General features: G+C 43.4%; 1 protein-coding gene across 4 annotated transcripts in view; it reads left to right on the top strand.

The window, feature by feature from the left end:
• The window catches only part of LOC119977990 (S-adenosylhomocysteine hydrolase-like protein 1), a 108,635-nt gene that overhangs the window by 61,224 nt on the left and 21,439 nt on the right, over positions 1 to 25,972 (top strand). For all 4 annotated transcript variants that reach the window (XM_038819262.1, XM_038819264.1, XM_038819265.1 and 1 more), the window contains exons 2-6: positions 7,212 to 7,323; positions 10,025 to 10,168; positions 14,467 to 14,567; positions 18,300 to 18,402; positions 25,813 to 25,907. In XM_038819262.1, the coding sequence (XP_038675190.1) occupies positions 7,212 to 7,323; positions 10,025 to 10,168; positions 14,467 to 14,567; positions 18,300 to 18,402; positions 25,813 to 25,907 (555 nt within the window). The remainder of the gene's footprint in view (positions 1 to 7,211; positions 7,324 to 10,024; positions 10,169 to 14,466; positions 14,568 to 18,299; positions 18,403 to 25,812; positions 25,908 to 25,972) is intronic.

Raw genomic sequence — 25,972 nt, 5'->3', positions numbered from 1 at the left:
CGAACAGGCGCCGGAATGTGGCGACTAGGGGCTTTTCACATGAGTGAACAGGTAGGGCTGGAGTACTGATCCTTAAGATGCCCCAGCGCATCAATACGAAAATGGCCCGTTTATTCCGACTCATTTTTCTGCCCGTGAGCCAATCCTCAATCCATGACAACTTGTTGCCTCCAATACCATGTGCTTTTATTTTGGTAATTAACCACCCTGTGAGGGACTTTATCAAAAGCTTTCTGAAAGTCCAAATATACTACGCCCATCGACTGTCTTTTATCAACTTTGCTCGTAACATCTTCAAAAAAACTCTCAACAAATTCATTAAACATAATTTTCGGTTCATAAGTTAATGCTGACTTTGCCCAATCAGATCATGATCATCCAAGTGCCGATTTATCGCACCCTTTATAATAGACTCCAACATTTCCCTATCATTGAGTCAGGCTAACGGGTCTGTAACTCTGTTTTCTCTCTCCCTCCCCTCTTAAATTGTGGAGTGACTGTTGCTACCTTTCAATCTTCAAGGACCATTCCAGAATGTATAGAATCTTGAAAGTTGTTATTTAACTGTAATGGTGTACGAGCGAGCTTCTTGCAGGGTTCACACGTTGACGCTGCCGTGCGCAGGGCTCAGTGTCAATATGGCAGCACCACTTGATAAACACAACGAGATTCAAATCTAAACAAAAGTAGCTCCAATCATCATGCATACCTGGATTTGCTCAGTGACCTGAAACTGATGCATCACTCGTGCTAATTTAATCTTGGCTGCACATTATAACCATAAGGAAGTGTCATCTTTGGGGAAGGCATGAATAAAACTGGTTAAAAATTGTGACAAATTATTGCAATACCCATTCAATTGTAAAGGTTAAATTGACCATAGTTTCCCTGTTGTCTTCGAAAAACAATTTTCTGATTTGTGTAACCTATGACCCCATGGTTAATGCAAGTTGTCCAATGCCTGCAACTGGCAATTATGCTGGTTTGTTTTTCAGTTTCAGAATCACAAAACTGCTATGGCGCAGAAGGAAGCCTCTCGGCCCATCGTGTCTGCACCAGCTCCCAAACAAGCATTGTGACTTAGTGCCATTCTTTTGCCCTTTCCCTGTACCCTTACATATTATTCCCATTCGAATAATCGTCGAATGCCCTCTTGAGTACCTCGATTGAACCAGCTTCCTCCCCACCCCCAAGGCAGTGCAGTTCAGACCCTAGCTACTCCCTGTCGAAAAGGTTTTTTTTCTCTCATCACGTTTACTTCTTATGCAAAACACTTCAAATCTGTGCCCCCATGTTTTTGATCCTTTTATGAGCAGGATCTGTTTGTCCCGGTCTACTTTGCCTAGTCCCTTCTTGATTTTGAACATCTCCACCATTTCTCCTCTTAGCCTTCTTCTCTCCATGGAGAACAATCCCAACCTCTCCAATCTATCCTCATAAATGAAGTTTCTCATCCCTGGACCCATTCTTATAAACCTCTTCTGCACACTCTCCAGTGCAGTTAGCAAAACCAGACCTCAAAAAATCTTCTTTATACTGCTTTGTTCCCAAGTTAATTTTCTTCTTTGTAAGCTGTTAACCAGAAGCCCTGGAGCTCTGTACAGAGCGAACACCAGAACTGCTCTGTCCTGCCGTGGATTCTCTTGAACAGCTTTCTCCAGCAGATTCAGAAGTGAGATCCTGGCCAGTAGGTACTCTGCCTATTTGTGTGCCTGGCCGTCTCTGATGTGTATGAAAACAATTCATCTTGATGGTTCTCCTATCTTGCTTGGCAGCAGCTAGAAAAAGGAAGAAGCTCTCCTGTGATTTGGCGTCAAAAGCACTTGCAGATGCCAAGTGTACGTGCGGGGTTTGTGATCTGCTCACTGCTGCCGCTGCTGGCTGGAAGACTGCACACGGCCTCATTTCCTCATTTTAAAGGCGATAGCGGCCGCCATTCTCAATAAAGATGCCAGCGGCGGCCGTTGGGTCCTTTGCCCGCGATTGGGACTACCATGACCGATCTCTCCGCGACCTTCCTAACACCCACCCGCGACCCAGACCCGCACTTTGAAAAACCCTGATCTATCGCAATGGCAAGCACTCGAGCAATTCATTGTGAAATAATGAATCAGCTTTGAAATTGATTAACGTCCTCCTCTCTCCGTGGGTGATTGATAATGCTGCTTTATATTTTATTTCAATTTAAGTTGATTTGAAATCTGTTTTTAACTGCTGTAACGACCTTGTGCAAGCTTCTCAAGAAGTTGGGTAATATATTTAGCAGCCATTCAGTCATTAGGATTTTGCTGAGCTCCAGTGTTGGCCTGGACCAGATAATGAGCAGATTGACTATCCTAATGCAGTGTTTGTACATTTAATAGCTGATTTCCACAATGGTTATGACCCTTTTCTGACCTCTGATATTGTATATAATTTTTGTTCTAACTACCTCTTAGCTCCATCACACTATAGTGCATTGTGCCTACCCTGATTTTGGATGTGTAATTGATGGATATATAATAAGTAGTTGATTATTGCAGGAATGTAGGCACGCTGGAATTTCCATTTTCTGTAACAAGAGATTGCTTGCCTTGCTAGATAAGGGCACATGTGCAACTCCAGTGTATTTAGCACCACACAGATGCAAAAACTTGGTCCATGTGTCTGCTACCCCGGGGGCCGGTTTAGCTCAGTTGGCTAGACAGCTGGTTCGGGATGCAGAGTGAGGCCAGCAGCGAGGGTTCAATTCCCGTACCAGCTGAGGTTGTTTATGAAGGCCCCACCTTTCTCCTCGTCTGAGGTGTGGCGATCCTCAGGTTAGCGCTCCCTCTCAAAAGGGGAAAGCAGCCTATGGTCATCTGGGACTATGACAACTTGACCGTAGCATGATGTAGAAGCTGGATTTTTGAATACAACTTTGAGAGGTTGTGGATATCAGTCTTCCAGAACCCAAAGTAAAATGTTGGCTATTTTTCCATTCACCAGGATGCCAGTTCAGTGGTGCCTCCACTATTGGTTATAAGAAAGGGACCACACATTCTCCCTTCTGTCGATGGTGGAAAATGTTAACCAAGGATCTCCAACTTGCTCTTGCACATGAGCGGTAGCGTTCTGCACAGAACAAATCCGCATTTTGTAGATCACAAAATTGGGAAAAGGAAAAAATGTAAATATCAAAAGAAATGTGCTATTTGTTGTCTTGCCAAAGGCTTGTTGCACACAATTAGTGGCGCTTGATTAGGATGGCAGAGAATAGTGCAATGATGGGGATATCATTGTGGTCATATCTTGAATTTTCTGTGTTTTTGTCTGACTTCATGATATGAATCTAAATCCACTGGGTGAAAACTCAGGACACTTAAAATATTGGTAACCAAGGCGATATGACTCATTTGATGGATAGTAATTGATTGCAGGTTTATTTCCTGTGCCCCCACATTTAGCACACTCTTTGTGCATGTGTAACTCTTTGTGCATGTGTAACTCTTTGTGCATGTGTAAATATCTTCTCTTTAAAGTTTTGCGTTTTTGACAATGCATTTTTTCTCTTGGTGTCCTGTAGTGCAGCTATTTGCAGACTTGGGTTTGGCCAATTACAGGCTTGGGTCAGAAGCTTGCTTGAATGATGCAGGGTATGAGTGTATATGATTGTGCTGGGAAGAAAAGCATTAGTCACAACGAGGCAGAATTATCATGATATCTTTTTGCATAATAGTTTTTTTTAATGGCCTGGAGAGTGGCAAGCAGGCATTAGAACCAAGGTTCCTGGAGTATGGTTAGTATCCAAGTGCTGTGTTTCTGACCTCAAACCTATACGTTGTGGAAGGTGCCTGATTAAAGTTAGATGCTCTCCCGTACTGAGGAGGAGAAAATCAGGGAAATGGTTTTCTGAGCTGTGCTTTTGTATCTGGCAGCAACTATCGCTGCTATTTGGAATGGATGAGTTGGGTGGTGACGTGAGCTGGGAACAGGTCCCCAGTTGAAATTTTCAAGGCTGAAATAATAGCATTTAGTTATGTGAGGGTGTCGAGATGATGAGCAATGATGTGGGTAGATGGATTTCCATTATACATCAGCAGTAGTCTAAATCGGTGATTTTTAAACTTTTTTTCCCCCAGGGACCCATTTTTTCCAACTGGTGGACCTTTGGGACCCACGCTGGCTGACGTTCGGGACTCAGCTTATTCCAAATGCTTCGTGCATTAAGATACAAAGCCTTTAAGCTTGCCTTTTTGCCATTTTTAATTGTCCTAACTTTTCTTTGTACTCTGGCCTTATTTGTCTCTCGCCATTGATTACCCCGTCTACCCTGTTTGCACTTTACTTTTCTTTTATTACTGTCCTTGTTACTCTTAGCCTTGTTATTCTGATGAGGTTCCCAAACCCCTGCCATTCTGGTGGGATGGTGGAAATATTGAACACCCTCCCACAAACAAGTGTTAAAGTTGGGGTTACCAGGAAATTTCCAAACTGCAAAAGATAGCTTTTTGTTAGTAAGTGTTTGAAGGATTATAAAACAATGGCGAGTAGATAGAGTTAAAATACAGACGCATCACAACCCTATTAAACGGCAGAGCAGACATGAGGAAGAATAGTTTACGTCTGTTCCTACATTCCAATCTTCCTAATCCTGGACTGGACAGGTTTTCAAATTCTCACCCAATCTGTACATGCTGCCTGTTGAAGTAAACTCTCCCACCCCCCTCTTCAGAAATAAAAACTGAATCTGGAGGGAACGGAAGCGAGGCGTCATCCTTTTTGTTGAGACCATTATTCTTTCTCTAATAACAATCTCTGGTCCTGAACTAGAAGGCCACACACAATCCAGCTCCCAGTAAATGCGAAGAATAATTAAAATATCCTGTCCAAGCTGCAATATCAGCCAGTGCTCGGGGTGGTAACCTCACTGCTCGGGTGTCTTCAGCACAGCCCCATGGGATCACTTACAACAGAGTGAGAGGGTGGACTTGTGACTGGATTCAAACCCAAAACCCTGTCACAATGACTTTTCAGTTAAAGCTGTTGGCTGCATTTAGAATTCCTGTTGACCACGAGGAAGGGTAGGGAGGTATTTCCGAAACAAAATCCTTCAACTAAAACTTTACCTCAAATTTTGGGCCTGAGCAGGAGAGCAGCGTCATCCTATGACAGGAAACAAGAAGGACCCGGAAATCCGGCACTTAGACTGGACCCACCTGCAAGTCGCGACCCTTACTTTGAAAACCCCTGGTGTAAATGAACGGTGATCAGGTTGGAGATGCTGAATGGCATAGTGTTCCTATGTTTCCTCCTGATCTCCCATCAGGGTGTCCAAAGATTTAACATTAAAGAAAATAATGTAGTTTAGATAAACAGGGGCTAGTTCTAGTATCATTTAAAAGAAACATGCAAAATATTGTCCTGCAGTTAAGTTACCATTATTGCGAAAGTAATCAGGGGTGCTCTTACTGGCATCAGAACGAGTGATATTTCCATCAGGAATGAAATCCAATCTGTAGATGACTCAGCCGTGCTATAGACTAGAGGACCTTTGATTTGATTGTTTGCATCTCGAGAATTTCCTTAACATGCAAGGACATTTGTGTTATATATGTGCTGTGATTGTTGAGCACTGGTTTTGTGGCTGAATATCCAATGCAAACCGACAAGAAAGATATTGAACTGTAAATAGAAAGCACCAGTGGGTGCCTTGGAGATTAGTGTAATTTAACTCATAGAATCTCTACAGTGCAGAAGGAGACCATTCGGGTCTGCACGGGCCCTTGGAAAGATCACCCTACTTAAGCCCATGCCTCCACCCCAGCCCCTAATCTTTTGGACACGAAGGAGCAATTTAGCATGGCTGACCCACCTAACCTGTACATCTTTGGACTGTAGGAGGAAACCCACGCGGACGCGGGGAGAATGTGCAGACTCTGCACAGACAGTCACCCGAGGCCGGAATTGAACCTGGGTACCTGACGCTGTGAGACAACAGTGCTAACCAGTGTACCACTGTACCGGCCCATCATGAATAATCTCATGGTACAGCATAAGAATTGAAATGGCAATTTCTACTGTGTTATTGCATTTGTTTTATGCTATAGTTGATCATACTCTGGTAACCTCCTGCTTGAACCGGGTATTTTTCAGTAATGTATACTAAAATAGACATCAAGCAATGCTGCTTTCTCTGCATATTTTTAGGTTAGGATTTTAAATGGGACGTATTCTGTGCTGAAACATTTTAAATTGGAAATTAGGAAGTCCTGTATGATTTTTTAAAAAAAATTTAGAGTACCCAATTTTTTTTTTCCAATTAAGGGGCAATTTAGTGTGGCCAATCCACCTAACCTGCACATCTTTGGGTTGTGTGGGTGAAACCCACGCAGACATGGGGAGAATGTGCAAACTCCACACGGACAGCGACCCAGAGCCGGGATTCGAACCCGGGTCCTCAGCGCCACAGTACCAGTGCTAACCACTGTGCCACATGATGTCTCAGCCTCATATTTCTGATGTTGCCCCATGTTAATGGCGTTTTATTTATCGATTGCTATCAGGATTTTAAGTACACTTGAACCCACTATTGCTTTGGACATCCTTGCCATTGTGATCAAACTGGTCAGTTCTATAAACAGCAAGTAACAAAAGCAGGACTGGTCTGGGGCATAACAACCGTAACTTGCTTAAATTTTATGCAGCAACTTCCAGGAAGGGTGTACGCCAAATAGCAACTTTTTATTTCAAAAGTGCAGCAAATAACTATTTTATAATGTCCACTGAACCCATTCAGATTGACAGATGAAAAGTTCAGGTTCAAAGGTGATAAATGCTCAGAAGAGTGAGATTTTTGCACATCGCACTTGCGTACAGTGGGATTTACAATAAATGGAATTATAATAGTTTTGGCGAAATCACTATATATCGGGATTTTTAAAAAAAATGACTGCATTAAAACGGGAATGGTGAGCGAGTTGCTAATGAGTGGACATGTCTGCTGTCCAGTTCTGCTGTACCTTAGTGCAGTGGAGGTTGTCAAAATTTCTATAATAACAAAATAATGTTGCTTATTTGGGAGTGTGACAAACTGGTCTTTGGTATTCCCATGCAGTCTCACCAAGATTGCAACCTGAGGTAAGGTTGGGTTGGTTATCTCATTATCCGTACACACCACTCCACTCACCAACTTGGGTATACTTACGTGAATCAAGTTATTTACTGTTTATGTGGATGTTCTGTGTTTGCAGCAAATCCAGTTTGCAGATGAGAAGCAGGAGTTTAGCAGATTCCCCACCAAGACTGGTCGAAGGTCTCTATCACGCTCCATTTCGCAGTCTTCCACAGACAGCTACAGCTCAGGTAGTGACACAAGCCATACCTTTTATTTGCCTTTCTTCAATAACGTCTTGATTTATTTTCCCTTCCCCAGCTCCCTCTTCTTTCTCTCGCTCTCTCTTTCCCTCCCATCCCTCTCAAGCTTTCTTTTTTTAATATAAATTTAGAGTACCCAATTAAGGGGCTATTTAGTGAGGCCAATCCACCTAGCCTTAGGCAGCATGGTGGTGCAGTGGGTTAGCACTGTGGCCTCAGGGCGCGAGGTCCCAGGTTCGATCGTGGCTCTGGGTCACTGTCCGTGTGGAGTTTGCACATTCTCCCCGTGTTTGTTTGTGTGGGTTTTGCCCCCACAACCCAAAAATGTGCAGGCTAGGTGGATTGGCCACGCTAAATTGCCCCTTAATTGGAAAAAAATGAATTGAGTACTCTAAATTTATTTTTAAAAAAGCCTTCAGATGCATCTTTGGGTTGTGGGGCGAAACCCACGCAAACACGGGGAGAATGTGCAAACTCCACACGGACAGTGACCCAGAGCCGGGATGGAACCTGGGACCTCGTGCCGTGAGGCAGCAGTGCTAACCACGGCGCCACCATGCTGCCGTTATCAACCTTTCTGTTCATATCATAGTTGTGCAATAAATATTGTTCCAGACAACACTTTTTAGGACAAAGTTAGAGTTTGTGTAAGGGGTGTGTCTGTCGTCTATGATTACTTAGATTATTTCAAAAGCCTGCTTCGTGTTCACTTGCTCAAGCTTTTCTGGGATTAAAAACCTACCGTGTGGCGTTTCATTTTTTAAAACAATGTTAAGTTTTAGTGTCAATACTGCATGCATATGTAATTTTGGAAATCGCTAACAAAAAAATAAAGGAAAAGGCCTTGAGGCTTGAAACTTAAAAATATGGTCAGAAAAAACTTATTGGGTTTCATCACTCTTTGAGTTTTAGGTCCGGGGCTGAATTGGGGGAGGTTAGACCAACCTGAGACAATATTAGAACTTGCCATTGTGTGTTGTATTTGATCTGTTGGATTGCATATGAAATTTCAATTCCTAATTTAAATGTTTGCTCACGTCATGCCAGCTGGCCCAAGGCTATCGTTAAGTATCAAACTCTGCTGAATTCAGCATTTCGAAGCAAACATGTCAGTGGCATTCCTCAGCTTGCCCGGCGCTTTTTGGTGAAACTGTTCTCTTGTCGTGGGGCTCCTCCACTGCGGAGGCATTCTGCTGACTGTAAATGAGCAGGGTAAATAACAATCACTACACTCAGAATGCGTTAGTTACTTGTCTGTTTTGAGTCACACTATTGTGAAAGGGAATATGTTATTGGTGTGTGCTGCGTCCAATATATGCACTGAAATAGTTATCTTTTTCCACTTTGCTCCAGCTCACCACCTGCTAAACTCGGTGATATAAAAAAAAGTATTCCGATCTAGTTTCATTTTGTCATTTCTTTTGTTCTTTTTTTCTTACTCTATCTTTTTCACTTTTTTCTCTTTTCTGTTTTCTCTCTCCCATGCGCCTGCTTTCTCTCCACTTGAGCTGGATGCCACAACACAATTTAATGTCTCCGTTATAAATTGTCACGTTATTGTCGTAGTATACTGTGCGGATACTGAGTATATTCCGTGTCTGTCCTTGAATTAGATATTTCAATAAAAGCTCAGCCCATCTCCCTCGGTGCCATGTAATATTCCCTGGCCAGGTTTCTCCCTGATGGCATGGTCAATATTGATAACCCCCTTGGGAAATACTAGGCTTGTACTTTCCTGCTTTTGTCCAACTCCGTCTTGCTATTGGACGAGCTACTTGCCAGCAGGAATTTCTTTCCAAGTAATTTTCTCACGAGAACAATGAGAGATTATTGATTTCACATAATCCTCCTAGTTTGTGTCACTGTGACTGTTGCACTCCTCCAGCAGGGAGGATAGGATGCCACAGTACTTAATTAATAGGTGTAATGATTTGTTTTGGGAGGTGAGTGTACATATCTCCTTTCTGTATCCTTTCCCACCTCCACAAAAATGGCAAGGGTTTAACCCAGGGGTGGGCAAACTACGGCCCGCGGGCCGCATGCGGCCCGCCAAAGGTATTTCTGCGGCCCACCAAGTCATTAAAAAAAAAAAAAAAAAATTTTTTAAAAAAATTTTTTTTTTTTTTTTTAAATTTTTTTTTTAAGGTTAATGGGGGGGGGGGGGGCTGTTGGGTTACTTACTGGTATAGGGTGGATACGTTGACTTGAGTAGGGTGATCATTGCTCGGCACAACGTCGAGGGCCGAAGGGCCTGTTCTGTGCTGTACTGTTCTATGTTCTATATGAGGCGCCCAGAATCATAACCGGGTGAAGTAATTATTTTACTTAATATACTATGCGGCCCTTTGTGAATTGTGAATTTCTGAATGTGGCCCTTGCACGAAAAAGTTTGCCCACCCCTGGTTTAACCTAATTCTTTGCACGGCTTCGGCTAGTCCGAATATTAGTAAAGGTTCTGCTTAGAGGGCAGTTTTCCATAATATGAGTAAATTCTCTGATCTACAACATTTATCTGTGAGATGCTGTACTGCAATATTCTATGATGCCTCTGTTAATCAATGATGGTCTCTTTACTTCCTGTTTGTATTGCTTTTTGTATTTACAAATGCTGTTGATCCATTTGCATTTTCGTTTGTTGCATGTGTCCCCACTGACGTTATCATTTGTGCATTGCCTTTTCTCCCTTCAGCTGCATCCTATACAGACAGCTCTGATGATGAGACATCTCCAAGAGACAAGCAGCAAACCAACTCAAAGAACAGTAGTGACTTCTGTGTAAAGAATATCAAGCAGGCGGAGTTTGGACGCAGGGAGATTGAAATTGCTGAGCAAGGTACGTTGGGGCAGAGGTTATAATGGGTGCAGCAGTACCTCATCCTTTTAGAAACCTTACCTTGGAATTTAAAATGTCAACCGATTATCGAGCTTTCTTGAAGTCCTTTGGTAGCAAGTTGTCGGATACGTTTGGGTGAAATATGAAAGTGTTATACAGGATCAGAAGACCTGTATTGTGTTTTCTCTCTCTCGCTGTGTCCCTTGCTCCTTCAAAAACCTTGTTACCATTGTGAGATACAAAACATTATTGCTATTAAGTAATAATAGCTGACGGGCTGGTCCTAACCTGGTAATTTCCCTCTGATCTTGCACTTTGCCTGATGTTCTCGATGTCTTATTGCAGTAAAAGCAAAATGAGCATTTCCTTTTGGAACACAGCGTTGTCTTGTTACTGATCCGTATCAATTTGAATAGTTGCTACTCAGGGCTCCAATGAAATCAGTTGATGTACTGAACAAGGTGACTGGCTGGCACCCTATAACATGCCCATCTCATGACAGCATCTCCAATGGCCTTTTTGGCTGTCAATGCCAATGTTCACAATTGCTTGTAATAGGACAGCTGTTGCATGTGACTCCTCTGAAGTGTCCTATATTACAGCACTTCCAGAGAAGTCAGGGGTGATGTAGGCAATGAGAAATAATAGAAAAGAGATAATAGTTCAGTGCTAGCATTTACAGATGTTCTCTCATGACACAATTTCCACAGATGTATAGAGTACCGTCATTAGTACTAATTTATCTAAGGTTGTGAAGAACATGTGCTAAATTTAATTCTCTTTTTAGATTATTTTTCTGCTGAAATTAATTGATGTTGAGAAATAATTGTGAACTTGCTAAAAGCATTAAGGCTTAAAAAGGCAGCTAATCTTGGGCATAATTTTAATTTTACTGTATTCCATAGTTGCTTCAGCCATGCTGACCTCAGTTAGAAAAGCAGAGGCCATGGAAATCTCCCACAAATCGGTATTTTAAACGGGACCCGAGAAAGGGACAGCTGTGGTGTTTCCATCAGAGTGGCTGTCAATCTTGGCTTAACATCATGGAAAAGTAATTGGCCACTAACCTGTGAATATTTTTAACACTAAACTTCTTGAATATTTTCATTTACTAATGTAGGAAGATTAACTAAATTGGGAACTAACTTGATGCTTGGACATGTTTGAATGCCCCCCCCCCCCCCCAAATAAATGCTAGTCCTAAGAAAACTGGTGTACTGTTTGTACAATGACACGATGGCCTACTGCATCCAAGGAGAGTTTCTTATCAAAGATATCAATACACTTGCAAGTCTCTGCGTGACCTCAGAGGGCTTAATCATTTCAAGTTTCAAAATGGTGTTAATTTCCCACAGGATCTCACCGGTGCTTTGTGTTTTGGTGTTAGACTTCAGTTTAACTTTTCATTGCTTCGTTTTACTGAGCAGCTAATTATGGTCATGAATTTCTGCAAGTTGCTTACTGTGGTCTTGTCTTTTGAATTACAAGTTGCGGGGTCAACCCCCACTGCAATACTCTAGGATGATACTTCAGTGTAACATGCAGGGAGTGCTGCATTTTCAGAGATGTTGGGGCTATTTCAGTGAAAGGGTGCAGTGCTAATAAAACCAGCTTGTTCTAAAGTCTAGTTTTGCGTGGAATTTTGCTGAGCAGCATAATTCAGCTTCCCAGACATGCTAATGTAGATAACTTCCAAGTTTTGTACTCTGTGCTGATTAGGCACAATATTTGTGCAGCGCTGTCTATCACCCACTTCCAAGGGAAGTATGAATGGCATGTGATGGCTGACACGTAGTGACACATTTCTGCATGGGACTGAGGGAGAGTGCACACGTTCCTGGAGCTCCTGGTAGAGGAGGAGAGTTGTCCTGAACAGAGGATAGGGGTGGATGAATCCACAGTGTTTTCCTTTCTCCCTCTCCTGCAGCAATTGCCTTATCTTATGCCCTTCTCCCATTTCCTCCTGCGGACCACGGAGGTTCCCGAATGAGAAGCATTCCCTTTTTCCCCGTAACTCATATATGAGGTGCCCAGTAAGGCAGAGTAACACAGCATTCAATCTTTTCAGGTGACGTCTTTAGAGAATTTACAAACATAATAAATAGGAGCAGCAGTAGACCTATTTCCTCTAGAGCCTGCTCCACCATTCAGTAAGATCATGGCTGATCAGTGTGTTTCGAATTCCACCTATCTACCCCCGATTACATTTGGTTCCCTTGCCTAAGAATCTATTTACTTGCACCTTTAAAATTATTCCATGTCCCTGCTTCCACCGCCTTCTGAGGCAGTGTTCCAAAGTCGCACAACCCTCCGACAACAAAATTCTCATCTCTGGCCCATAATGTCCGGAATAAACATTGATAAGAGTGTCGGTAAAGTATTGATAAAGTGCCTCAGAAAATCTCCCAATGTGTTTCAAAGTCCTCTTCAAGTCACTGCTGCAAGTGAATGGTGGAAGGCGATCTACCTTTAAGTGGCACTCCCAATTCTCTGCCATGATTAGTTTGCTCCCAAGCAGCCGTGTTTTGTCAGGAGTGGCGATAAGTTCTAGTGTTGGCCACTAAAAGGCTGTTCAGAGTCCTGAATGAGTACCAGTGGTTAGTTAAAGTGATAGTCAGCTCCTTAATGATCCTCTGGGTAACAAGATGATGTATTGTGCTAAATGAAGCCGAACTGTTATTTCAGCTTGAGTTTACCTTGGCTACCCAGGTGGTTCTTTAATGCTAAAGCATCTGGGAGGAATTACCGAACTGTCTTTTGGAAAAGTGTTTGACATCAGGTTCTTTTTGGTTGTTCAGTTGGGCGTAAAATATTCCATGACACCATTTGAAGAAAATGTGGTGGTTCTGGTGTCTTGGATATGTATGCAGCAACACTACCAAGGTAGCGTTTACCTCATTGCAATAAGTGAGAACTTGCTGAACTATTTGTCTGCTATGTTTTTCTATGTATCTGCAGAGACTGCACTTCAAAAGTTTTTATAATTGGTTGTGAAGAACATTGGGGGAACCCCTACAATATAAAAAGACAATGGGTGGGATGTCCTGGCAGTTCCCACTGCTGGGATCTTCCAGTCTCACCGTAGGTGACCCCCCCACCGCAGGTTCCCCAGCGGCGGAGGGTACGAGCAACGGGGAGCCGCGTTGACAGAAACGGGACCGGAAGACCACACCAATGGCTGGCCGCCTCCAATGGTTGGCCGACTCCATTGCTGCAAAGCATGCCGTGGGGGCTGTGGGAAATCGTGTCCACCATCTAAATAAAAGTTTCTGGTTTGCAATTTACACTTTAGCGGCATTCAAGACAGCCCACTTAAAAACTCAACCATCCAATCTTAAATATAAGATATGGGAACCCTCAACTTGCAATAGCTGATAGTTGGGGAGGCAGTGGTGTGGTGGTATTGTCGCTGGGCTAGTAATCCAGAGACCTAGGGTAATGCTCTGGGGACCGAGGTTCAGATCCCACGACAGTAGATGGTGAAATTTGAATTCAATAACTATCTGGAATTATCATCGAATCATAAAATTTACTGTACAGAAGGAGGCCATTTGGCCCTTGGAATGAGCACCCTACCTAAGCCCACACCTCCACCCTATCCCCGTAACCCCACCTAACCTTTTGGACACTGAGGGCAATTTAGCATGGCCAATGAACATCATGACGTGAACATCTTTGGACTGTGGGAGGAAACCGGAGCACCTGGAGGAAACCCACGCTGACACGGGGAGAACGTGCAGACTCCACGGAGGCAGTGACCCAAGCCGGGATTCGAACCCGGGACCCTGGAGCTGTGAAGCAACTGTGCTGACCACTGTGCTATCATGCTGCCATTGTTGTTTATAAACCCACCAGGTTTAGGAAGGTAGGGAATGAAATCTGTCATCCTTACCTGACCTAGCCTACATGTAACTCCCAACCCACAGCAATGTGATTGACTCGTAATTACCCTCCGGGATGGGCAATAATTGCTGGCCCAGCTAGTGACCCCCACATCCCAAGAACAAAGTCTTAAACAAAATGATGAGTTGTGAGACATTATTTTCCTTTTTCCACACTCCAAAAAAAGATTCTCCCATTTTGGTTGTCCTGCATCTGATCACTTCTACTGGCTTTTGTTGCTCTCCTGGATTCTTGGCTGAAAACTTTTTTAACATTGCCCTCATGCACCAATGAATTGGGCAATGGTGATTAGATTTGATCAGATAAACTATGTGCTTGGCAAACGATCTCCTTTGACCTGAAAGGATTGATTCATTGATAATCTGTTGTTATACTTTGTTAATTACTCCCTCTAGAAATGTCAGCTCTGGTTGCTCTTCGGAAACGAGCACAGGGTGAAAAACCACTAGCTGGAGCCAAAATTGTGGGCTGCACTCACATCACAGCCCAAACTGCGGTAAGCAACTGGTACAGGAAGTTTGGGTAGGTGAATTAAAATGGTCAGTTTACAAACTGTTATGGGCCAGGGTTTAGAGAACCCCAAAGTATATCATGGAGTTCACCTGACCCACAACTTTTAATAGATTGTGGTATGGGGAGCACACGGCCCACTCTACAGGTGTTGCACTGCAGAAATGCAGAAGTAATTTTTAAAGCAAAACCATGTTTATTCTATAAACTCAAGTTAACCTTTTAAAAACATACAGTGAACATCTTAGCAACCATCAATTCAAATACAACCCCCAAAGAATACAACACTAAGTAATCCTTAATAACTTCCCAAACAACATCCGGAAGACAAAAGAAACACCTTATAACAGAAGCACATCAGGTTTACATTCACTACTGAGAACATTTATTATTGCAAATTCACCAAATGATCAAGAGATAGTCTTTTAATGGCAGAGAGATCAACAGTACACCTGCTTTGTCTGGCTTCAACTCCAACACTGAAAATGAAACTAAAACACACCCTGCCACAAACCGCCTAAAACAAAAGTAAAAAGCTGACGGACAGCCCAGTTCCACCCACTCTCTGACATCACTGCAGTAATAAACATCCATTTCTTAAAGGTACTCTCACATGACAAAACGGACAACTTTATTTTGTTTCTAGGCTTCTTGGGGTGTCTGGTACAGAAAGCCTTTCTTGAGTGCAATATAAAAGCATATAGACTTGTGGATCATCATTGATAGAAAGTGGAATGGACCAGCTGCATAATTGTAATGGCCACTTGGGAAGGTCAGAGGCCGTGCAAGCTGTGGTGATTGAATCAGTACTTGGCTCTCTAAAGCCTCTCAACCGCCTGCAAAAGCACAAGTTGTGAATTCTCTGGATGGGTGAAGCTTGAATAAGACTCTAGAAGCTCAACACTATTCAGGGCAAAGCCGGTATTAGCACCTCAGCCACTGACTTAAACATCCATTCTCTCCACCATCTGCATTCCATGACTCTAATGTGGACTAAAAGACATTGTGGAAGCACCTTCACCACTTAACTTGTGTCGGCTAAAAGCCCACCACCATTTTGAAATTAACTAGGGTTGGCAATACTGGCTTTGCCATCCAGAAGGTTCCAGTTCATGATTGGTTTCGCTTTTGTTGACATCCGTGTTGAGTGGTTAGTTTAGCGACTAGCATTCTATTCCTGACCGATAAGCAGTTATGCATTAGCCTATGCTGAAAAATGGAATGGTTGAACATTAAATGTCTGATACTGTCTTCAACCTGCAAGTAGTCAGCTTCTGGGTTCACGTATAGAATAGTAACCCGAGCATGGCAACCAATAGAATTGTACTGCTGGAGTGGTTAATGTATTTATTTAATGTGCAAGGTGGAGTAAGATTTTTAAAAAGTACCTATTCCAGGATTTTTCACTCTCTACCTCGTGCATCTTCAAGATCTATTGCAGTTATGTGAGTCCAGCAGAGGAGTTTTCACTAGTGGGAGAGTCTTCAAGAAGGAAACATAGCTGCAAGATAAAGGGCCAGTCATTTAAAACTGAAATGTGCAGAAATGTCTTCTCGCAAAGGGTGCAAATCTCTGGAACTCTCCGTACCAGAGGGTGGTGGGAACTGGATCATTAGAAATCTTTGAAGTTAGGACGGCATGGTGGCGCAGTGGTTAGCACTGTTACCTCATGGCGCCGAGGACCCGGGTTCGATCCCAGCCCCGGGTCACTGCCCATGTGGAGTTTGCACATTCTCCCCGTGTATGCGTCAGTCTCGCCCCCACAACCCAAAAAGATGCAGAGTAGGTGGGCTGGCCACGCTAAATTGCCCCTTAATTGGAAAAAATAATTGGGTACCCTTAAGTTTATTAAAAAACAAGAAGTATTTAAAGTGGAGGTGGAGCTGTGGGGAAATGGCACAGAAAATAAATTGAGGCCGGCATAGATAAGCCATGATAATATTGAATGGTGGGGCAGGCATGAAGGGCCTGGTGGCCTATTCCTGTTTCTAATTCTTGTGTAGTTGATAGGGGTGCCTCTTAGCCTGCTGAGCGAAAACAACATTAGACTCTCTTACCTGAATTGCGTTTATAGCTAATGTCAGGATAATCAGCAGTGGGAACCCTCGCTGTACGTTTCCTCTTTCTTAGCTTAGGAGTCTCAACGCCACTGCAATGCTTTTTCTGACTGGCATTTTTAATTGAGCAATAGAATAGATCTGTTGCCTTTCTCACAGTCCTTAATGAATTAACTTCCAAACAAGATTGGAAGAGTTGAGTAGAATTCTACTTAAAGCAGTTAATGCATTGTTGATTAGCTTTCGGTTAGGAGACCAAATGTCCTGTTGGGACTCTTTGCAAATCATAAAACAAAGTGAAAAGATGGATGATCAGAAAGGGTCCAGAGGAGGTCCACAAGAATGATCCCTGGAATGAAGAACTTGTCGTATGAGGAACGGTTGAGGACTCTGGGTCTGTACTCGTTGGAGTTTAGAAGGATGAGGGGGGATCTTATTGAAACCTACAGGATACTGCGAGGCTTGGATAGAGTGGACGTGGAGAGGATGTTTCCACTTGTTGGAGAAACTAGAACCAGTGGACACCATCTCAGACTAAAGGGACGATCCTCTAAAGGGACGATCCTTTAAAACAGAGATGAGGAGGAATTTCTTCAGCCAGAGGATGGTGAATCTGTGGAACTCATTGCCACAGAAGGCTGTGGAGGCCAAATCACTGAGTGACTTTAAGACAGAGATAGATAGGTTCTTGATTAATAAGGGGATCAGGGGTTATGGGGAGAAGGCAGGAAAATGGGATTGAGAAAAATATCAGCCATGATTGTTGGGACTCGATAGGCCGAGTGGCCTAATTCTGTTCCTATGTCTTATAGTCTTATAAGTTACTTTGCGACTGAGTCTGCAGAAATGGGCATGTTGAAGACATTTTCTGAAGATGGAACCGACTGCAGAATTTTACTTGCTGTAAAGTTTTGATGGGTTATTTTCAACAAGTCCGGAAGAAATTTCACAGTTTAGTGATTATTCATTTCCACCAGGGGATGAGTTCTTGATCAGAGATTTACACACTAGCTGTGAAAGCAACAGGCCCAATAAGCTGATAGACATAAAGGCCATAAAGGGGCTCAAAAAGTGTTTCTTACAGTTGGGTTAATGGATCTTAAAACGTAATTGAGTGGATCCTAACACTGTGATCAAATCGGCCCAGCGTATTTAAATGGTTATTTGAATAAGCTAATCTGGTTTATGTCAGCTGAGCAGGCATAGAGCATCGTGCATTGTCTGGCGCCCGGCGCAAAGCCTGTTTAGGGGCTCTCCCGCTGTTCTCCCGACCTAGCGGGATGGGCGCCGGGCAAAGGAAGCCCCCCCCCCCCCCAGTATTTTTGATTGTGAGACACCATGTAGAACTTGTGTGAGAGTAGCATTTTTTTAAAGGGCTGCCTAATGAATCTTTTCACTCCAGTTCGCTGTCCTAATGGCTCCACATAACTCCCCATTTATTTTGAAATACAACGAGTGAAGCAGGTGGTTTTATTTTGTGTTTAGTGAGGTGCCTTACCTCCAGGTGTGGACTCTGGCTGTGAGCTCCCGTCTGGTCAATGCTAACCCCTAATTAAACTGAGTGGATTCAATAAGTGATCCCGTTATAAACCCAGAATAAAAGCATTTTAGTGTGGCACTATTAATGTATTAAAGCCTTCCTCCTTGTGTGTTTGCTGCAGGTCCTCATAGAGACCCTGGGTGCTCTTGGAGCTCAGTGTCGCTGGGCTGCATGTAATATTTACTCCACGCAGAATGAGGTTGCTGCTGCTCTCGCTGAGGCTGGTATGTTCATATTTTATTTACGTACTAAGTTCACACATCCATGTTTCTGCTCCTTTACTGTCAGTCTGCCATTTGACGCATTAGGCTGCAGGCCAATGGCAAATATATTATAACTTGACAGTTTTCTGGTCTCCCTTTATCAGAAAGCATCACTGAAACAGGTGGGCGCTGATATTATCTGTACATCATCCAAATGCCCATTATTCATGTGACTCTTCACAGTGCATGGTGATGGACTTCAGGGGCACGTTCTCACCAAACCTGAATCCTCTCCTCCAACAGTTTTGGCACACGCACACACACAGCAGGGAATCTCAGATCGGAATAATTTTCTTCCTAAATGGGAGGGTTGATGCCAATTCTAACACCTGGACTGTTCTGACTCGGATCAGTGAACATGGAACAGGCGGGGCTTGAAACTGCGATTGTGGTTTGTGTAGCTGAGCTACTCAAAAGATAATTTCACTGAACCATCAATGGAGCAAATGTTTAAAAATATATGTGTCTTGACACTTCTGTCAACCCGGTATTAATTCAAGCTTTGATAGTAAAAAATCTTCAGAGTTTCTGTTTGCCCAATATGAAGGTCATGTTAATTGTATGTTTAACTATATTCGGGATGTGGGCAATAACCGCTATTCACCTCGTGCCCCTATGGATAGAAACAGGCCAAAGCAGTGGTTGTTGGGCTTGGAGGTGAATGTCTGTGAAGTGTAAGCTTAAGCTTTGCACGTCTGTCCAACTTGGATCAAGCATAACCTACTTCCTTTAAATCTAGGGAGCTTAACTGAAGGTATGAAGAATCAAAGCATAGGCATCTTCGAGTACATCCAAATATACTGGGCTGGATTCTCCGGCCCGTGGCGCCACATTTCTGTATCAGCATGCCAGCGGGATGCTCCGTTACGCTGGCCGGTCAATGGGGTTTCCCAAGTGCAACAGAATTTTGGATAATCTCAAGTTTACACAAGAACTGAAGGTTTTATTTTGACAGGTTACTTGTAAAATTAGCACAGTCTGTAGATTGTTTCATTGGCACAAAATGTAGGCTCTACGTGACGTGTTTTAAAATGGTAACTGATGGGGAAACCTCTGGGCTGCCGGCAAAATGGAGCATCCCGACGGCGGAGAATCCAGCCCACTGGAGTTCACTCCACAAATGCTCAGCCTGGGTGTTGTAGGTCCTTGGCTTAGCATCTGCTGATGCCTCAACTTGAGCAGTTTTCCTTTCACGCAATGGTTTACCTTCCATTCTCGGGGCGATGGAAGGGGGCGGACCCCTCCAGGAACCAAACTCGCACTGTTACTGGTGTTCTGAACCACAAGCTAGCCATCTATCCAACTGAGCTAACCAGTTTCCCCCACTGCTGGAACTATCGCATCGAAAATTGCACAGATTTCTAGACCAGGCAGCAAGTAGTTATCAAAGCAAAACATTCACAATGGGCTGTAAAACTGGGAGATCTTGGTAGGATGTTGCGCAGAGGAGGTTTCATACAGGCTGAGTTGAATAAAGCTTTTATTGTTGTGGATTTAGTGACAGCTGATCACTAGGCTCCTCTTACTCAGCAAATTGAACAGTGAAAGGTAGGGTCTAGGATTGCAGTATTTCAAGTTGCTGTCCTTCAAAATGAGAAAGCAAAACATATATAAAGTTGCTGCAATATTTGCTTTTCCATACTTGGTTAAATATTATTTTTGCTCGGGGGCATTCATGCTTGGGCTAAAGAAAGTCCACGTATTGTCCTGCCCTGTACATCCCATTGTTGATCTGTGCTCATAAATAAAATATTTAAATGCCTGAATGTATGTCTTTGTGTTTGTATAAAATAGAATTCTCTCCAATTCCCCAGCTTTAATTGTGATAGATATTTATCCACGTAACCAGCTTTGAGGCATGTAGAAAAGACCGATATCCTAATTTAATCCCTCAAATGTTATTTTGCCCCCTCCATCCTCCCACTACCATCAGTAACCATGCTAAAACACGTCACTTAGAGCCTACATTTTGTGCCAGTGAAACAATCTACAGACTGTACTAATTTTACTAATAACCTGTCAAAATAAAACCTTCAGTTCTTGTGTAAACTTGAGGTTATCTAAAATTCTGTCACACATGTCCTAACTTGCACCAAGTCCCTTCACCTATCACTCCTGTGCTCACTGACCTTGATTGACACCTGGCTCTGCAATGCTTCGATTTAAAAATTTCTATCCTTGTTTTAAATTCCTCTGTGGTCTCACCTCTCCCTATCTCTAATCTCCTCTAGCACCGCAACCTCTTGGATGTCAGCACTCCTTTTCATTTGGTCTCTTGACCACCCACTATTTTAATTAATTAGTAATCACTTATTGTCACAAGTAGGCTTCAATTAAGTTACTGTAAAAAGCCCCTAGTTGCCACATTCCGGAGTCTGTTCGGGGAGGTCGGTAAGGGAATTGAACCCGCGCTGCTGGCCTTGTTCTGCATTACAAGCCAGCTGTTTAGCCCACTGTGCTAAACCAACCATTAGATGGTGGGGCCTTTAGCTACCTGGCCCTAAACTTTGGACTTATCTCCCTAAATCTCAAAACCTCTCTTTCCTCCTAACACACTCCTTAAAGCGTAGCTCTTTGACCATGCCAATCTTCCCTGTCGTCTTGTGTGGGTTGGTATCAGATCTTGTTTGATGACACTCCGATGAAATGCTTGGGGCATTTTATTTCATTAAAGGTGCTCAAAAATGTGTGTTATTGCTGCATAGGAACTGGATTAACATGTAGAACTGAATTGAAAAGAAACACACAGCTGCTGACTATGCCTGCTGGTATTAATTTAACTTCCCACTGCTTTCTGATTCTTTAATTGTCCGCGTCTATTCCCTTTCTCCTCCTTCCACCCACCCCCACCACATTGGGGTGCATGTGGGTGAGGAAAAGAAAAAAAGGTCAATGTGGCGGCAGGTTATAGAATCTTGTAGTAATCTTGTACATTTCGATGAGTTATGTGAACCCTGACCAACATTTTCTATCAGTTGCAATGAAAATGTATTCTCTAACGATAGTTGGGTTGACCTACACTAATATGCTCCAGAAAGGGTGCCCAATCAACTGAGGTAAAGGTCAGTGGATATCTCCAGCACCGGGCAGCATAGTGGTTAGCACTGCTGCCTCACAACACTGGGTTCGATTACGGCCTTTGGTGACGATGTGGAGTTTGTACATTCTCTCCTTGTCTGTGCGGGCTTCCTCCGGGTACTCCGGTTTCCTCCTATAGTCCAAAGATGTGCAGGATAGGTGGGCCTGCAGGGAGCAAGGGGGCCTAGGTACGGTGCTCTCTCGGAGGGTCGGTGCAGACTCGAGGGGCTGAATGGCCTCCATCAACACTGTAGGAATTCCATTATTATGCCACATGGGTGTTGGGAACACAGTGGCAACTGGAGGCTTGGCATCAGCAGTCCGATTCCAGCCATGCTAATGGTGAATTTGGAATTTTAACACAATATCAAACTTTACACAAGACAGAACAAGAAGAGAAAAACGAATAAAATACATATTATTTACAGGTTGTCACAATGTCTGTGACCCCAGCCCCCATGGTCACATTTCCTTATTTACAGTGGTGTACATACAGAGAATGGTGTATTTATATTTATAGTGACGGAGAGAGTCATGTGGAACCTTTCTTTTTCGAGGATGAGTAGACTATACTGCTTCGCTGGTTTCTTGCATGCGAGAGGGATCTGTGGTCCTTCTGGCGTGGGGCTCTCCGTCCCATAACCCTGGCAATGGCCTCAAAAACGGCTGTGCAGAACTCCCTGAGTCTGGGGTAGGATGAGAACATATGGGTGGGTTGGCAGCCCCCTCACCTAAACACTTATCCTCATCTGTGTGTGTGTGTGTGTGTGTCCTGCCACCTCTGGGATGAACCTGCCAGGGTGTGTTAGTTATTTCGCCCTCACGCGATGCGCCACTTCCCTCTGATGTAGACGTCTATTGTGAGTAGGCCTTGTGCACGTTGGAGAAGGCAGTTGAACCTCCGTAGCTTTATTCCCCCTATCGCTGTGAACGCTACTTCCCTGCTAAATAAAATCCCCCCCCACCTTACCCGCAATGGGTCCCTCTCTCTCTTAGATGCATCTCCTGGAGGAAGGGTACGTCCACTCTCCAGTTCTTGAATTGGGCGAGGACTCTGGATCCTTTCACTGGACCATTAAGGCCTCTCAAATTCCATGTAGCTAGTCTGACGGCCCCTCCGCTCCTGTGGGGTCAACCATACTCATCCTGTGGATTGCTGGATCCTCAGCACTTTGGATGGCATTGCGGTTGATACTGGGTTGATTTGGGGGATTTTTCATTCTTTTGGTGCTCGTTCGTTGGGGTTAACCAAGGTTTCTGGACAAGAGCCGCCTTTTGTGCGACCGCTCAGCTCATGGGCCCCACCAGATGTCCTAATGGTGAATTTTTCTGCCCATTTTATCTCCAATGCTTACGCTGGCGCATAAATGCCATGTTAGACTACTCAATTGTTTCACTAGGACCAGGGAAATGAAATCTTCAGCAACTGGGGCTCCTGCAGGTCCCTCAATGCAATGTGAATGGTCTGTAGTGAGCTTCAGAGCATTTGGCTCAGTTTAAGCATCTTGGTAAAATAATGAGAGCTGAGATGATTCACTTCTCTCTTAACAAACTCCCAACCCTCCAAAATAAAAGGTGAATATTCTTTGTAAGGTGAACTTTCTAAGCAGTCAATAAATGGCATGTAGCAATACTGGAAAATGAACTTTATTTTTTAGTCAAACGTGTTGAGGAAGTATTGCCTTCTCTGAGCTTTTAGAAAAACTAACTCTGGTTTGGTAGTCAGCCGTGGTTGCTGAAACACAAAGCTGCTTTTTCACCTTCCATCTGGTAATTTTGCTCAATTTGCTGAGATTGGTGTGTGGGAGGATCTTTTTTTTCTTTAAAAAAAAGGAACCTGATCTTTCCAGTAGCTTTCCATGGTGAGGCAGGCACAATTACCTTGGGGTTGTCACAAGACGTACAGATACCAGAGGTTGCTGCACCCGTTAAGGTCAATATAAAAGCAGATGTGCATAATCAGGATTTGCACAGTCCTCCTTCCCACCTGCTGTAATGACCTGGCAGCATACCATTCTTGTCAAATTCCTTCAGTGATAAAGCAAAGCCTACTTCAGTGCATCTACCAGCATCAGCCAGAAACTTGTGGTATTTCAAGTATTCACAGTCACATTACTGTATTTTTAAAAAGTTCAAATTCTTCTACCGTACGCTTTTGGTGAAAGTTGGCAGTTCCTTTATGTTTAGGACTATGTATTATTATGTACGGAACTTCAATGCTTTAATGTCATACTGTAATAGTGCTCAAGTATTTTATACACAGTAAATCCTCACTTAAAGTTGTGGTTGCATTCCTGAAAATTGTAACTTGATGTGAAACAACTTTACATGAATCATGGGTTACTGTAGGAATCCATAATTAAAGCCAGAGTTAGACGGCTTCTGACTCTCGTCCACAGCACATCCTCCGCCCCTTCCTCGGCTAACGCTGTCTTTTTGCACACAGCCAGCCCCCCCCCCCCCCCCCCCCCCCCCCCCCGGCCCGCTCGCTCTTTTCCCTCGCCCCACCCCCTTGCTGACAGTTTGCAGGGGCTGGGCCCCAGGATCGTGGAGTGCCACAAAAGGATCAGGAGGGTGAGGCAGGGGGGGGGAAGATGCTGGTGAGGCTGCTCCACCCCCCCAGGGATACTCTCAGTACATTATCTGATCGGTGGCCAGCAGCTTCCTGCCCCTGCCTTGCACTCCTGCCCCCAGATCTCAGACCTCTCCCCGCAGGCTGGGCCTGTGTGACTACGATGGCAGCTCCAGCATCACAACAGGGTGGCAGCTGGCCCAGAGTTCAGCGCAGGGTGGGCTGTGCCAAAGATCAGACAACATAAAATCAAAAGTGGTGATGTAAATCGAAGAAAGGCCCAAAAGAGTAAATTACGTTAAAGTGAAATGACTTGAAGTGGAGTGACTTTTAGTGAGATTTTTCTGTATCAATATATTCAGATTCATAACTTTAGTGACTATTTTATAATGGTTTTCTGTGAATTACGATTCTGATGGAATTACCACAGGACAACTTAGACAGGTGACTCTTGCATCCACGCTGAGTATATTTGTTAGACCTTGTTTGAGCTGTTCCTTTAGAAGTTACATTCTCTCTGCAGTGTGTGATGCATCCTGTTTGGGGGAAGAACAAGTCCCTGTCTTATTCCAGCAGCCAAGTGCAACTTTAGGCAACAGCACCAATCAAATTCCTCAAGAGGTCTGGTGCCCAGATCGCGCTGCTGTTCTTACTGAGGGAGAAAAAGTAGCGGAGAATGAAAAGCTGCTCTGTTTCAATTCAGAACTGGAGCACGGAAAGAAGAAATTCTGGGGATGATCTTGAGGGATAAAGCTTCATTTAAAAAGAATTCATAGGTTTAATTAAAAGAATAAAACGGACAAGATTATAAAAGAGAAACGGGCAGGATTGTATGTGTGCAGGTGCGCTGAAAGTTATGGTCGAGTCTTTTGAGCAACTGCATTCTGAATCATTAATGTTGAATTGATGTCAAAATTTTAAATGGGCAGCTAGTCACATTGGGGATATATTGCAATATAATTAAGTATGAATCAGCTAGTTCAATTGGGCTGAAGTTTCTTTAACGGATGATGGCAAATTCCAGATTTTCGCTAGTGTTTTTCATTTCCTGTAATGACACTTGATGTCTTGCAGTGTTAATGTAAGCCAACTTGTGACAATAAAATATTATTATTAAACTACTGGAATAAGTAGCTTTCAGACATTCTGGAAGGATGAGATCCAATAAACTGGGATGGGAGTCCTATTTTGTATGGGCTAATCTAAACTTCCCAAGTGCAGATGATTTCCAATTAGAAAATATTGCCTAGCGGTGTTTTATAAAAAAAGTGTATGACTGCAATGTATCAAATATATTTTGTCGGTTTGGTAAGATTTCCTGGCTCACACCATAGAAGCGTAATTAATGTGCATGCTTTGCGTTTCTAAAATGTGATCCAGCTAATATAGAGTAGAAACATTGGGTTTAATTACGTTGGTCTCTGCAAGCATAATAAAATGCCCTGACCCGTGAAATGTCATCAGCTGATCCTTTCAGATTCTCCCACCGAATAAGAGCCTGGTTCATTGATTTACCCTTCTTGCTGTGAAGTTTTATTTCAGCTTATGTTTTGCAAATCATCTGCTAATTATGGAAAATCTACTTGAAGTAATTGGAGCTCTCTCAGTTGAACTCTGCGTCCACTTGTGAATTATTTTAAGCTTGTAGCAGCTCAGTTTTAAATATTTGAACATTTCCCTATAATTATTGTATTTTTTTTTCAAACCTGCCCACCCCTCAGGATTTGCGGTGTTTGCTTGGAAAGGGGAGTCTGAGGATGATTTCTGGTGGTGCATCGATTGTTGTGTCAACATGAACGGCTGGCAAGCAAATATGGTAAATGAGCTACTTTTCTAGCCAGGTTGAGGACTGAAGGCTCTGATTATCCTTCCTCCCAAAGC

The sequence above is a fragment of the Scyliorhinus canicula genome, chromosome 15 (genome assembly GCF_902713615.1).
Source record: "Scyliorhinus canicula chromosome 15, sScyCan1.1, whole genome shotgun sequence".
In the NCBI taxonomy this organism is placed as follows: Eukaryota; Metazoa; Chordata; class Chondrichthyes; order Carcharhiniformes; family Scyliorhinidae; genus Scyliorhinus; species Scyliorhinus canicula.
This window is presented reverse-complemented; position numbering and strand designations above follow the sequence as displayed.